The 11445-nt window shown below is 40.8% G+C and overlaps 1 protein-coding gene across 8 annotated transcripts in view; it reads right to left on the reverse strand.

Annotated features, from left to right (window-relative positions):
- DZANK1 (double zinc ribbon and ankyrin repeat domains 1) overlaps positions 1-11274 on the reverse strand; it is a 50227-nt gene extending 38953 nt beyond the window's left edge. For 5 of the 8 annotated variants that reach the window (XM_043883499.1, XM_043883497.1, XM_043883495.1 and 2 more), the window contains exons 1-3: positions 11103-11160; positions 8811-8927; positions 5444-5597 (exon numbers count right to left, since the gene is read on the reverse strand). In XM_043883499.1, the coding sequence (XP_043739434.1) occupies positions 5444-5597; positions 8811-8919 (263 nt within the window). In that variant the 5' untranslated portion in view covers positions 8920-8927; positions 11103-11160. Of the gene's footprint in view, positions 1-5443; positions 5598-8810; positions 8928-9582; positions 9602-11102 lie in introns of those variants that run through there. The other 3 variants (XM_043883491.1, XM_043883492.1, XM_043883493.1) reach the window with 3 other exon arrangements.
- Positions 11275-11445: the final 171 nt, after the last annotated feature.

An 11445-nucleotide genomic window follows, 5' to 3' on the forward strand; every position in this document is an offset into this window, starting at 1 on the left:
CATAAAGATGTCATACTTTAAGCCTGAAACTGTTCTGAAGCAAAGAATGAGGTTACCTATATATCATTCATTCCACATAAGTCATGGGAATTTTCCTTATCCCAACTGTGGGTAGCATAATATACACTGCCCTGGGAGATTTTAACTGTTATTCCTCAAATACTAGCCAGTTTTCAATTTATTCATAATATTTCACAATTAATCTTGTTCCTCCGTGATGCAATAGAAGTCCCATGAGAAACCAACAGAGAGGTGGCCAGAAGTAAATTCTGGAGGTGATTTCACCTCAGCACCAGCAGCTCATCTATACTCCTTATTTTTCTGAACAGTTTTACTGAGGCATAATGTACATGACATAAAATGCACCTGTTCTAAGTATATAATTTGATGATACTCCATACATTTATACAACTGTGCAACTACCACCACAGTCCAGTGTTACAACCACCTGTTTCCAGTTACTCCTCACTCCCACCTCCCACACCAGGCAACCACTGATCTGCTTCCCGTCTTCATAGTTTTGCCTTTTCTCTGCTGTGCTGTGCTTAGTTGCTCAGTCGTGTCCGACTCTTTGCGACCCCATGGACTGTAGCCCTCCAGGCTCCTCTCTCTATCCATGGGATTCTCCAGGCAGGAATACTGGAGTGGGTTGCCATGCTGATAAATGTAATCCTACAAATACAGTCTCACATGTCCGGCTGCCTTTACTTGTCCTTTTTTTTTCCTCTGACGTTCACCCACGTAGGTGCATGTGTCAGCAATTCATTCATCTTTATTCTTGAGTAGCATTCCATTTTACGGATGTACCACAGTTTGTTTATCCATTCCCCAGTGGACAGTCATTTGGGTTTTTCCAGTTTGGAGGTTACAATACTTAATACTGTTATGAGTGTTCACGTATGCGTTTTTATAGTATGAGCCCCTGAAGTTGGGTTTTCTCTTGTTTGTAACAAGGGGCCTGACTTAGGCTTTGCTGAGGCATCCACTTCAAAGATGGTGCTCTTGAGTAAACACATCACCAGCCACAGGACCAAATGAAGATCCAGCCACTGCCCCCCCATGGAAGCCCCTTTATTTTAGAGATCGTGGTTGGTTTCCATGACTGACCAATTGGGCAATTTTTTTCTTTCCTCTGTAAATTCTTGCTCATACATTTGAAGTTCACCAGTGAAACCCTTGGCCCCCAACCCTCGACCCTAATAAAAGCAGACCCTTGGCCTGTGATTTGTCCCTTCTTCTCTCCCCCCCACCCCCGTCTCTTTGTACTTGTGACCTCGCTGGGTGCCACATAATTCCCAGAACTTGTAGGTAATAAACTTTTTCTCTTTCCAGGTTCCCTGATGATTACTGCTGAGGGCCTCTTGGAATTGTAGTAAGAACAACAAGGGCTGATCCAGCCACATCTGTGGACAGATACACTGGAGCAGAACCACTGGGTCAGATGGTCAGTGACTTTAATTCTTTAGAAACTGCGACCTGTGGTTGTTCCATTTACATCTCCACCGGCATCACTTGAGGGTTCCAGTTTCTCCACACACTCACTGATGCTTGACACTGTTGGCCTGTTTTGATCACCTCTAGCCTTGAATATGTTCTCTGTAGGTATTTGCTTGAGATGTGTCCCTGGTGTATTGGGACACAGGCTTGATTGTTGTAATGCAGAATCAAAACAACAGTGGCTTAAACAGAGTAGCAATGGGCTATAACCCACCCAGAGCTGTGCAGGGGAGCCACGGTGCCTGGGGCCTAGGGCTGACTTTCTATCTTGTTGTCCCATCATATCCAGGACATGGCATATGTCCTCGTGACCCAACGTGGCTGACCACCACAGCCACATTCCAGCTGGCAGGAACCACAGCCTGCCTCCTCCTACAGGGCACAATCTAGAAACTGCCACGTCACTTCCATGTGCATTCACTGGCCACACCAGGTGACGGGGTCTTGCTAGCTTCAGGGAGGACTGGGAAGTATCTTTCTTCTAGGAAACGTGTGTGTGCCCCGCTAAAAATCCACGGCTCTATTTTTTTAAAAAATAAACTTTACTTTTTTTTAAAAATAATTTTGTTTTGTTTTCGTTGTGCTGGGTCTTGGCTGCTTCGCAGGCTTCCTCTGGTCGTGGCGAGCAGGGGCTACTCTCTAGTTGCAGTGAGCGGGCTTCTCATTTCAGTGGCTTGTCTTGTTGCATATGGGCTTCAGTAGTTGTGGCTCCCGGGCTCTAGAGCACAGGCTCAAGAGTTGTGACGCATGGGCTCAGTTGCTCCGCAGCATGTGGAATCTTCCTGGACCAGGGATCGAACCTGTGTCTCCTGAGCTGGTAGGCGGATTCTTTACCACCGAGCCACCAAGGAAGCCTCTATGGTTCTTGAAGAAGGCAACACAGATTTTGGGAGCAGCCTGCAGCCTCTGCCGTATCCTTGTGACCACACTTTGGTGTGTTTGTCTGGTGTGTTTAACTCTCACTCTCACTAATTTGCACTGAAAGCTCACAGCTAGAACACAGGGGATTCTGCTTGATCTGCCCAGGAACTTAATACTCTTATATCTCAAGTTGGTGTCTGCCTTCAGTGTCCTTTACCTGCTTTGCTCATTGATTTTCATATCGGCCTTTGATGTGTTTTTATCTGTTTCATTACCATTTCTTTTGCAATTTCTCAGATTTCTTACATGTTGATTTCTTTACATTTCTTACAATTCTTCAAACTTTCAGTGTCCCAAAACCCTTAAAATTCTTTAAGTAAACATTCAGAAGTGAATAGACATCAGTTCCAAAACAGCTGAGAAATGTTTGCTGTGCTGTGCTCAGTTGCTTAAGTCTTCTCTGACTCTTTGCGACCCCGTGAACTATAGCCCACCAGGCTCCTCTGTCCATGGGATTCCTAGGCAAGAATACTGGAGCGGGTCACCATGCCCTCCTCCGGGGCATCTTCCCAACCCAGAGATCGAACCCAGGCCTGCTGCATTGCAGGCATATTCTTTCCTGAGTCACCAGGGAAGCCCCGAGAAATGTTTACCATTAAGCCATGTTGAAGTTTTAAGCCACATTTTTAGAAGGAGAAAACAATTCTCAGAAATATACAACTGGTCTAAACAGCCACTACCTATCAATGAGTGACAGTATTTAAGAAACAACATGACAAGTGGGTCCTTGCATGTTCACTGGCTGGAGAGACTTATGGGTGGCTAACCTCTGGGGAAGCATGTGCTTTGTTGTTTTTAATAACAAACCAGATTTACAGATACAGGTATAGATGAACTGTTTGTTTCACTCATTCACTTCAGAATCCATCTAATCTGGATGCTCATCTTTGGTTCATGGCCTGTCATCCAAGATACAGTGTTCTCCTAATAAGATAACTTCCTCACATCACAAACATCTCCATCCAGGGACCATTTGAATCCTGATGAACGGTCAGGTTTATGGCCTGGCTGGCTCTGAGCAGAAGTCTGGTTCCCAGTCACTTGAGGATCACTGCCCTTTTCTATCTCTGTGTATTTTGAAAAATTATTATTCATTTTTGGCTATGCAGGGTCTTTGTTGCTGCGTGCAGGGTTTCTCTAGCTGAGACAAGTGGGAGCTACTCTTCATTGTGGTGCATGTGCTTCTCGTTGCAGTGGCTTCTCTTGTTGTGGAGCACAGGCTTAGTTACTCTGCAGCATCTCTGAAGGTTCTTCTTGGACCAGGGATCAAACCTGTGTCCCCTGCATTGGCAGGAGGATTCTTAACCCCTGGACCACCAGGGAAGTCCTCTGTGTATTTTTGCAACTGTCAAAATACTAGTCACCTTACATCCTAATTTTTTTCACTGATTATATCACAAATATTTTCCTATATCATTCAAAACTTCATGACCACAGGTTTTCCTCTTAATATGTTAAAGACCTTTCATTGTTAACAGTCTTATCTAAAGGCCTTTTTCTCCTTATTAAGAAACTAATGGCATGAAAAACCTAGAGACAGAGACTTGAACAAAGCTGCATGATTTCCATAAAGAACTATTTTATCACAATTAGATACAAGCGCTAACTTTCAAAATTTTTTTGTATGGGTACTTTTCCTAAGCTGAGCACATCTGAAATACTAACAGCGCTTCAGAGCAGACACTTAGTAGACACAGAACAAGATGGTGAGACACATAAACAATGTCCTTATGCTTCAGACTCTGACAGAGGCTCTATTAACTCCTTTGAACTACAAAGTCATTGATCACGACTTCATTTTACTGTCACCTGAAGCTTATAAAGGGGGCTGCCTTGCAGCATGACGCACCAGAGTAGTCAGCTTATTAGTTTTTAATAACTGAGATGACTTGTTTCAGTAGAAATGGGTTGGCAAGTGGGAAAAGCCACAGATCCCAATTTTTAATAAAGAATAATCATGTGTCAGGGGGTTGTTCTGTTTTCATTTTATTATTAAAAAAAATTTTTTTTAATGCCAAGCAAGTACCTTCACTGTAGAATTTGTAGCTTAAAAGGCCATGCAGTAGTTTAGCCAGCAGGGGGAGCCTGGAGTCTCATTTAAATTACCTGGGCCAGCCCTGGTATTAGTCTTCCAGAAATGTGGCCAAACCTGTTTTGCGGCACAAAATGATTCCTCTATCACAGACAGACTAATCTGCAAAGCATTTGAGGATCTTTTTTCTCTACAAGCCTCGGTGAAGTTTACCAAATTAAGTGGTATTTCTATACTTGAAACTGAAAAAAATTGTTGACTAGGAAAGAAAAGACAGAAAAAAATGAAGTAGCTAATGCCTAACAAATCAAAATGATGGTAGCTTTGAAGGGCAATAAAGTCAGTACAAAATCAGATGGAGAACCACGGTGGTCATAGGCCATGTCCTGGGGAATAAAAGAACCATCTACTAAAAGCAGCATTTTCCTCAGAGCCAGACGAATCTCTTTGAAGGTCCCAAACCCTGAAAAGGCTCTTCCTTTGGAGAAGGAAATGGCAACTCACTCCAGTACTCTTGCCTGGAAAACCCCATAGATGGAGGAGCCTGGCAGGCTACAGTCCATGGGGTGGCAAACAAAGAGTCAGACACGACTGAGCAATTTCACTTTCTTTCACTTTACCAAAATCCCAGTGTGGATTTCAGACTAAAAACAGTATTAATATACACGGCACTTCACTGAACTATACCCTTTTACCCATATGATCATTTCTAGGTCCATCCATGTGGCTGCAAATCAAGAATCTGTTTTAAACAAGTAATTGTTTATATGTTCTATCCATAAAACTTTTCCTCATATGTTAATTATGTATGTAAATACGTGTATTTTACAGTACAACTCAATAAAAGACAAAACACAAAGTTTAGAGATGTATGCTGAAATTAAGATAACTTTTCTTTAGTGTCTTTATAATCGAGCACCGATTCTCATTGAAATGAGTAAAGTTAAAACATAATAAATATAAATCATCCCAGTCATTATGCTCTTGACTTACTTAGTGACTGCGATAGCTTTAACTTGTATTTTTCCATCAGGCAGGGTAATAGGCTTCGAATACTTAAAGGTAGTGTTTTCACCATAACCAATTTTCTTTTGGAATTCAGGTTTGCTGCCATCCAGGGTATAATATATGTTGACATCCGGGGTGTCTGAAAAACCCAAAACAGGATATCTAGAATTAACACTAAAGTAGCAAGTCCCTGAATAAGGCCTAGGGATCAGTTATTTAATGAGATTTAAAAAAAAAATATACTGTAAAAATGAATAACAATAACTAACAGTAATAGAGTTCTTTGTGCCAGGCACTGTGCTTTACGTGAATAAACTAATTTTATCAGTACAACCTTATGAGATAGGTCCTATTTTATACCCATATTATAGATGAGGGAACTGAGTTCCAGAGAGGTTAAGAAACCTGGTAAATGACAGCAGAATTTTGATCTGACTTCTGGGAAGTCAGATCTGTTGACCACACTCATTTCTTTTTAAAATAGGAGGGATTTAAAAAAAATTTATTTATTCATTTGACTGTGCTGGGTCTTAGTTGCTCACAGGCCACGCTCTTGAACCACTATAGCATTTTGCCCCTCCGACAGAGCACTGATACAAACCAAGCAGGGGTGAATTTTAAAACCACAATGTCTATTTTGAAAGCAGAAGCTAATTTTTAATTTTTGAGCATTGCTTAAAAAATGGTTTTGTTATATTTTATTTGGACTTGGTAAATGATTCCTGCACTTCTTGGGAAAATTGTAAAGGTAATAAATTCAGATGATCCAAGATTCAAAAGGTCAAACAAGGATATACAATGAAAACTCTCCCTCCAAGCTCCCCGCCCTCATCAGTTGCCTAAAAGCAACCAATAGTATCAACTGTCCTTCCAATGTATGTATGTAGTTTATATCCAAACACATACGTACATATTTTTTAATCTCCCCCTCTCTGTACATACAAATGGTGGCATATCATGCCCTGTTTCACACCCTTTTTCTCTTCATTTAACATTTTATCTTGTATATTGTCCTATACTGCTCCATTAAAAAACACCCTATTCAAAAAATAAATAAATAAAAAAATAATAAAAAAAAATAAAAAACACCCCATTCTTCTTTAGGGCTGCACTGCATTCTCCTCCTATGGATGAATCACTGGCCAACAGACAATCCGTACAGATGAACATATAAACTGTCTTCTTTTCCTTTTCTTTCTTTTTCAGTTTTGCCATTGCAAACATTGTAATGAATAACCCTGCAAAGAGTTCTTCTTATAAGTCTATCTGCAAAATATGTAGAACTAGTACTCTTGTTGAGTCAAAAGCTACGCGAGTTTGTAATTTTGGTTAATGTTGCCAAACTTCCCTCCATGGACATTGAAACAATTCACCCTGCTACCAGCAGGGAATGGAAGTGCATGTTAACCCACCATCTCAACCATATCGTGTATGATCTTTTTTTCTTTTACTTTGCTGATACTTCTTTTATATTTTCCCAGGTTTTAAAAAAAGTATCTCATAGCTTTAACTCACATTTCTTATATTTTTAGTAAGATTCACTCACTCATTCAACAAGTATTTACCAAATGCCTTTTACATGCCAGACACTGTTTCAGATGCTGGGGATACATCAGTGACCGAAGTCCCTCCTCTCATAGAGCTTCCATTTAAAAAAAAACACACAAACAGCAAACGACTACATAGAATTTGTTAAGTGGTGATTAAGTGCAAGGGAGTAAATAAAGCAGAGAATAAGCTCTGCCCAGCAAGCAAGTGAAGGGTGAATAGGAGCATATTCCCATATGTTTTAAAACACACATATTTCCTTTCCTATAAAATGTCTTTTCACATCCTCTGTCCATTTTTCCTATTGGGATATTATTACTTTTGGCACCGAATTGTAGAATCTTTTATTTATTAGACATTTCAGATAGTAGAGAAATTGGATACCCTGTCATCATTTGTCAGTCATCACCCAACTTCTCCTGAGGGTCATGAGCACATATATTAAGACTTGAATTTTGGTTACAGGAATTTTTAAAATAGTATTAGCTTTTAAGATAAAGGAAGACACAGTATAATATATATATTCTTAGTTGGACCTCTCAGTCTAGGAAGCCTAGGTGTCATACCTGGTACACCATATGTCACACCATCAGTACATGTAGTTTGTATGTACATTAGTTATTCAAATATGTAACTGGAGTCTCAGAGTCTATTTTTTAATTGAAGTCTAATTTTTCTATTTAAAAAAAAATTGAAATCTATTTTTCTATAATGTTGTACTACTTTCAAGTGTACCGCAAAGTGATTCAGCTATACATATGTATATAGTTTTTTCTTTTTCAGATTCTTTTCCATTATAGACTATAGACTATTATAGGATACTGAATATAGTTCCCTGTGTTATATAATAGGTTCTTGTTGTTTACCTATTTTATATATAGCACTGTGTACCTGTTAATCCCAAACTCTGAATTTATCTCCTCCCATCCTCTTTGGGAACCATAAGTTTGTTTTCTATGTCTGTGAGTCTATTTCTGTTTTGTAAGTAAGACCATTTGTACCATTTTTTATAGATTCAAAATATATGTGATATCATGTGATATGTGTCTTTTTCTGACTTACTTCACTTAATATGATCATCTCTAGGTCCATCCATGTGGCTACAAATTAAGAATCTGTTTTAAACAAGTAATTGTTCATACATTCTATTTATAAAACTTTTCCTTCTCTTTATGTTTATTACATATGTAAATGAGTGTGTGTATGTTCCTGGCATGAAAAAGAAACACATTCACTGCTTTATTTAAGCAGAAATAGCTATGATGTCTTTTGGCATCACCATGAGCCAGAACCTGTGTGCCTCACATCACATATCAAGTCATTAATCCTCATGATGACTCTAAACTATAGATAATATTATCACTCTCTTACAGTCTAGAGGCTGAGACTAAGAAAGGCTGAGGAATGTACTGAAGATCACCAGATATTTTCGAAGCCAGGATTCTTCACTCTCCAACCTGTCTGACTGGGAAGCCTGTGTTAGGAGGTCAAACTGATATTCGAGAAAAACACTGAGAATCCTGGGAAAGTCTGGGGAAGCAATGGGACATCCTAACCAGGCTAAAGTAAGTCATGGCTTTGCTGCGTCGCTTTCCAACACAAATGGAAGGTTGGCAAGAGCCAGCTGTTGTAACCTATATAAATACCACTCTACAAACCAACATTGCTTCAAATTTTGAAAGTTTTACCATCATCCCAAGATCCTGATTATAGAAAGGATGCAAAGAGGGTAAATCAACAACCAGATGAATATAGAGAACATGGCAGGGTTATTTTAAACAATTTCAGTACATTTGATTCTTACCTGATTTCATTTCCAAAAGCGTATTGTTATCAATTTCATGGTTGGCTTTTCCGGGCTGAGGCACCCGCAAGGGTATGATTTGAGGGACACACACTGAACCAGCTGTCATTTTCCCTCCTTACATTAAAAAAAAAGTGGATGAAAATAAATTCCAGTGTACACCTATATGTGAACAGACACTGAAGAGAAGTATCTCATTCAAATACAGTAAGACTAGTAAAAACTAAAGAGAATGTTGTTTCTCTATCATCTACAAATATCATTTTTCTTTTTTCTTTTTTTGGGAGACTCATTTCAGTTCTTTTGTCTTTTTTTAAATTGAAGTGTAGTTGATTTACAATGTCATGTGTAATATAAATATAATTAAAAAATGTTTTTTGATGTGGACCATTTTTAAAAGTCTTTATTGAATTTGTTACAACATTGCTGCTATTTTATGTTTTTTGGCTGTAAGGCATGCGGGATCTTAGCTCCCTGACCAGGGAATGAGCCGGCACCCTCTGCATTGGAAGGCAAAGTCTTAACCAGTGGACCACCAGGGAAGTCCCCAAATACTATTTTTAATGGAAATAATTATTGTCTCTGCTGTATTTTTGCTGTTGAGCTCTTGTGTGGGCTTTTGATTACCTGAGTATTTACCTCACTTTGGGGGCAAAAAGCAGGAGTGTATGGGATGGGGGAATACAATTCTTTTAAGTGAGCACATTAAATGCACATGTCAGAGCAGAGATCATCACTGATGACCAAACCTAAGCAATCCCTAGATCATTACCAGTCTGTCCTGCCTCTTTTTAGTATACCACTTCTCTTGGCTTCAGGCAAGACAGCACACAAGAGGAACAGAAGTAACTTTGTATGTAGCATGAAATGTTCATTTAGAGCCAGCTCCCTTGGGAAAGCTCCATGTTCAAAGTCCTGCAGTTGTCATCAACTGGTTCGTGCCTGTGAAAGCTGCAAAAGAAACTTTAGAAAATGACAGAGGGTCACGCCTCAGCTGGAAGAAAGCTGGCATGAATATAAACAGTGAGGAAGGAATACAGAAGTCTCTCTCTCCATCTAGTGTATTTATAAGTAATTAAGTACAAGTATGGAGGTCTTAGTGATCTTTTTCTTGGGGATGGGAGGGTTCATAATTATTAATACACCAAGGATTCAGGGGGGAAAACCCATACCTTAAAACAGTCTCCCACTCCATCTACTGTATTTATAAGTAATTAAGTACAAGTATGGAGGTCTTAGTGATTTTTTTCTTGGGTGTGGGAGTGTCCATAATTATTAATACATAAAGGATTTAGGGGGAAAATCCCACATCTTAAAACCCATTTACATCTCGGATGGTCTGTTCAAATTTCAATGATAATGGATGCATAGATTTTACTCGGTTAAAATCTACATTGAAACTCAATTTTTATACAGTACTTCTTGTACGCTCCCCTATTATTTACAATTTTCCAAATACTTACATAATCTTATTTATCAATTTGTGATTGGGCATTTATTATTTTCTTTTCAGCTTTGGGTTTTTGTTATTCTAAACAATGCTGCCTTGGAAATTCCCTGACGGTGCAGTGGTTAGGATTTGATGCTTTCACTGCAGGGGCTCTAGTTCAATCTCTGGTGGGGGTACCAAGATACTGCAAGCCACGCATGACATGACGCAAAAAAAAATATTTTTTAATAAATAAATAAATAATAAATAAAGCTGCCCCGAACGTCTCTGTGGTTTGAGGTTTGTCACAGACTATACCCCAAAGGTGGGATGGCTAAATTTAAGGGGTGAATTTAATGCCTGGTTGGATAGTTCCAGGTCGGAGGCTAAGAATTTAAATTGCAGATACATATATGGATAGCGCGACAGCCCCTGCAAAAGGGCTCTGGAGCGTGCCCATCCTCACATTTTCATTTACGTGAGAGGCAGTTAAAATTAAAAAATGGTTAAAAATTAGTTCAAAATAAAAACGTCTGGGCGGGGGGCGGGGGTTGCGGATAATTCCTGCGGCGACTAGGCGATGTCCTTGAAAGGCTGACAGTGCGTAGGCCAGTGGGCCCCGAGCGAAGGGGATCCATCCGTAGACCGATCCGCTAGGCCCGACTGCGTCAACAGCATCCCCCACCCCGCCATCCCTCCATTCAGACTGCCCCTCACCGCCCGGTTCCGGAACCCCGTCTGGTCCCCGTCTCCGTCCTTCAGGTGCAGCCAAGGACACCGCTACGACTCGGCTGAATGAAGGATGCCCTTCTCCTCCGCCCCCTCCCCCAGCCACCAGGACCCGATCGGGACCCCCTGGGTACCTCCGCAGCCCCCACCGAGGCAGCCCACCGCTCACCGCCCTTGGTCCTCTCCTTCACTGCGGCGGTACGGGTTACCAAGACGCTGCGAGCCGCGCCCCGCCCACCGGGAGCTGGGCAGGTGATTGGCAGGAACCCGCTTCCTAGCAACTAGCTCCGCCCCTGCGGTTGGCCCGGAGACAGGCGGCCGCAGAGCGCTCCTTTCTTCAAGCCTAACAGTAGGCGTCCGAGAACTTGCCTTCACAGAGGTTGGAAAGCGCTACAAGGTGGCCTCCCAACTCAAAATGAGAACCAGGCTCGTTCGTGCGACAGTCGCTGACTTTCTGGAAATACCAGAACGAAATAC

Source organism: Cervus elaphus, chromosome 23 (genome assembly GCF_910594005.1).
Source record: "Cervus elaphus chromosome 23, mCerEla1.1, whole genome shotgun sequence".
Lineage (NCBI taxonomy): Eukaryota > Metazoa > Chordata > Mammalia > Artiodactyla > Cervidae > Cervus > Cervus elaphus.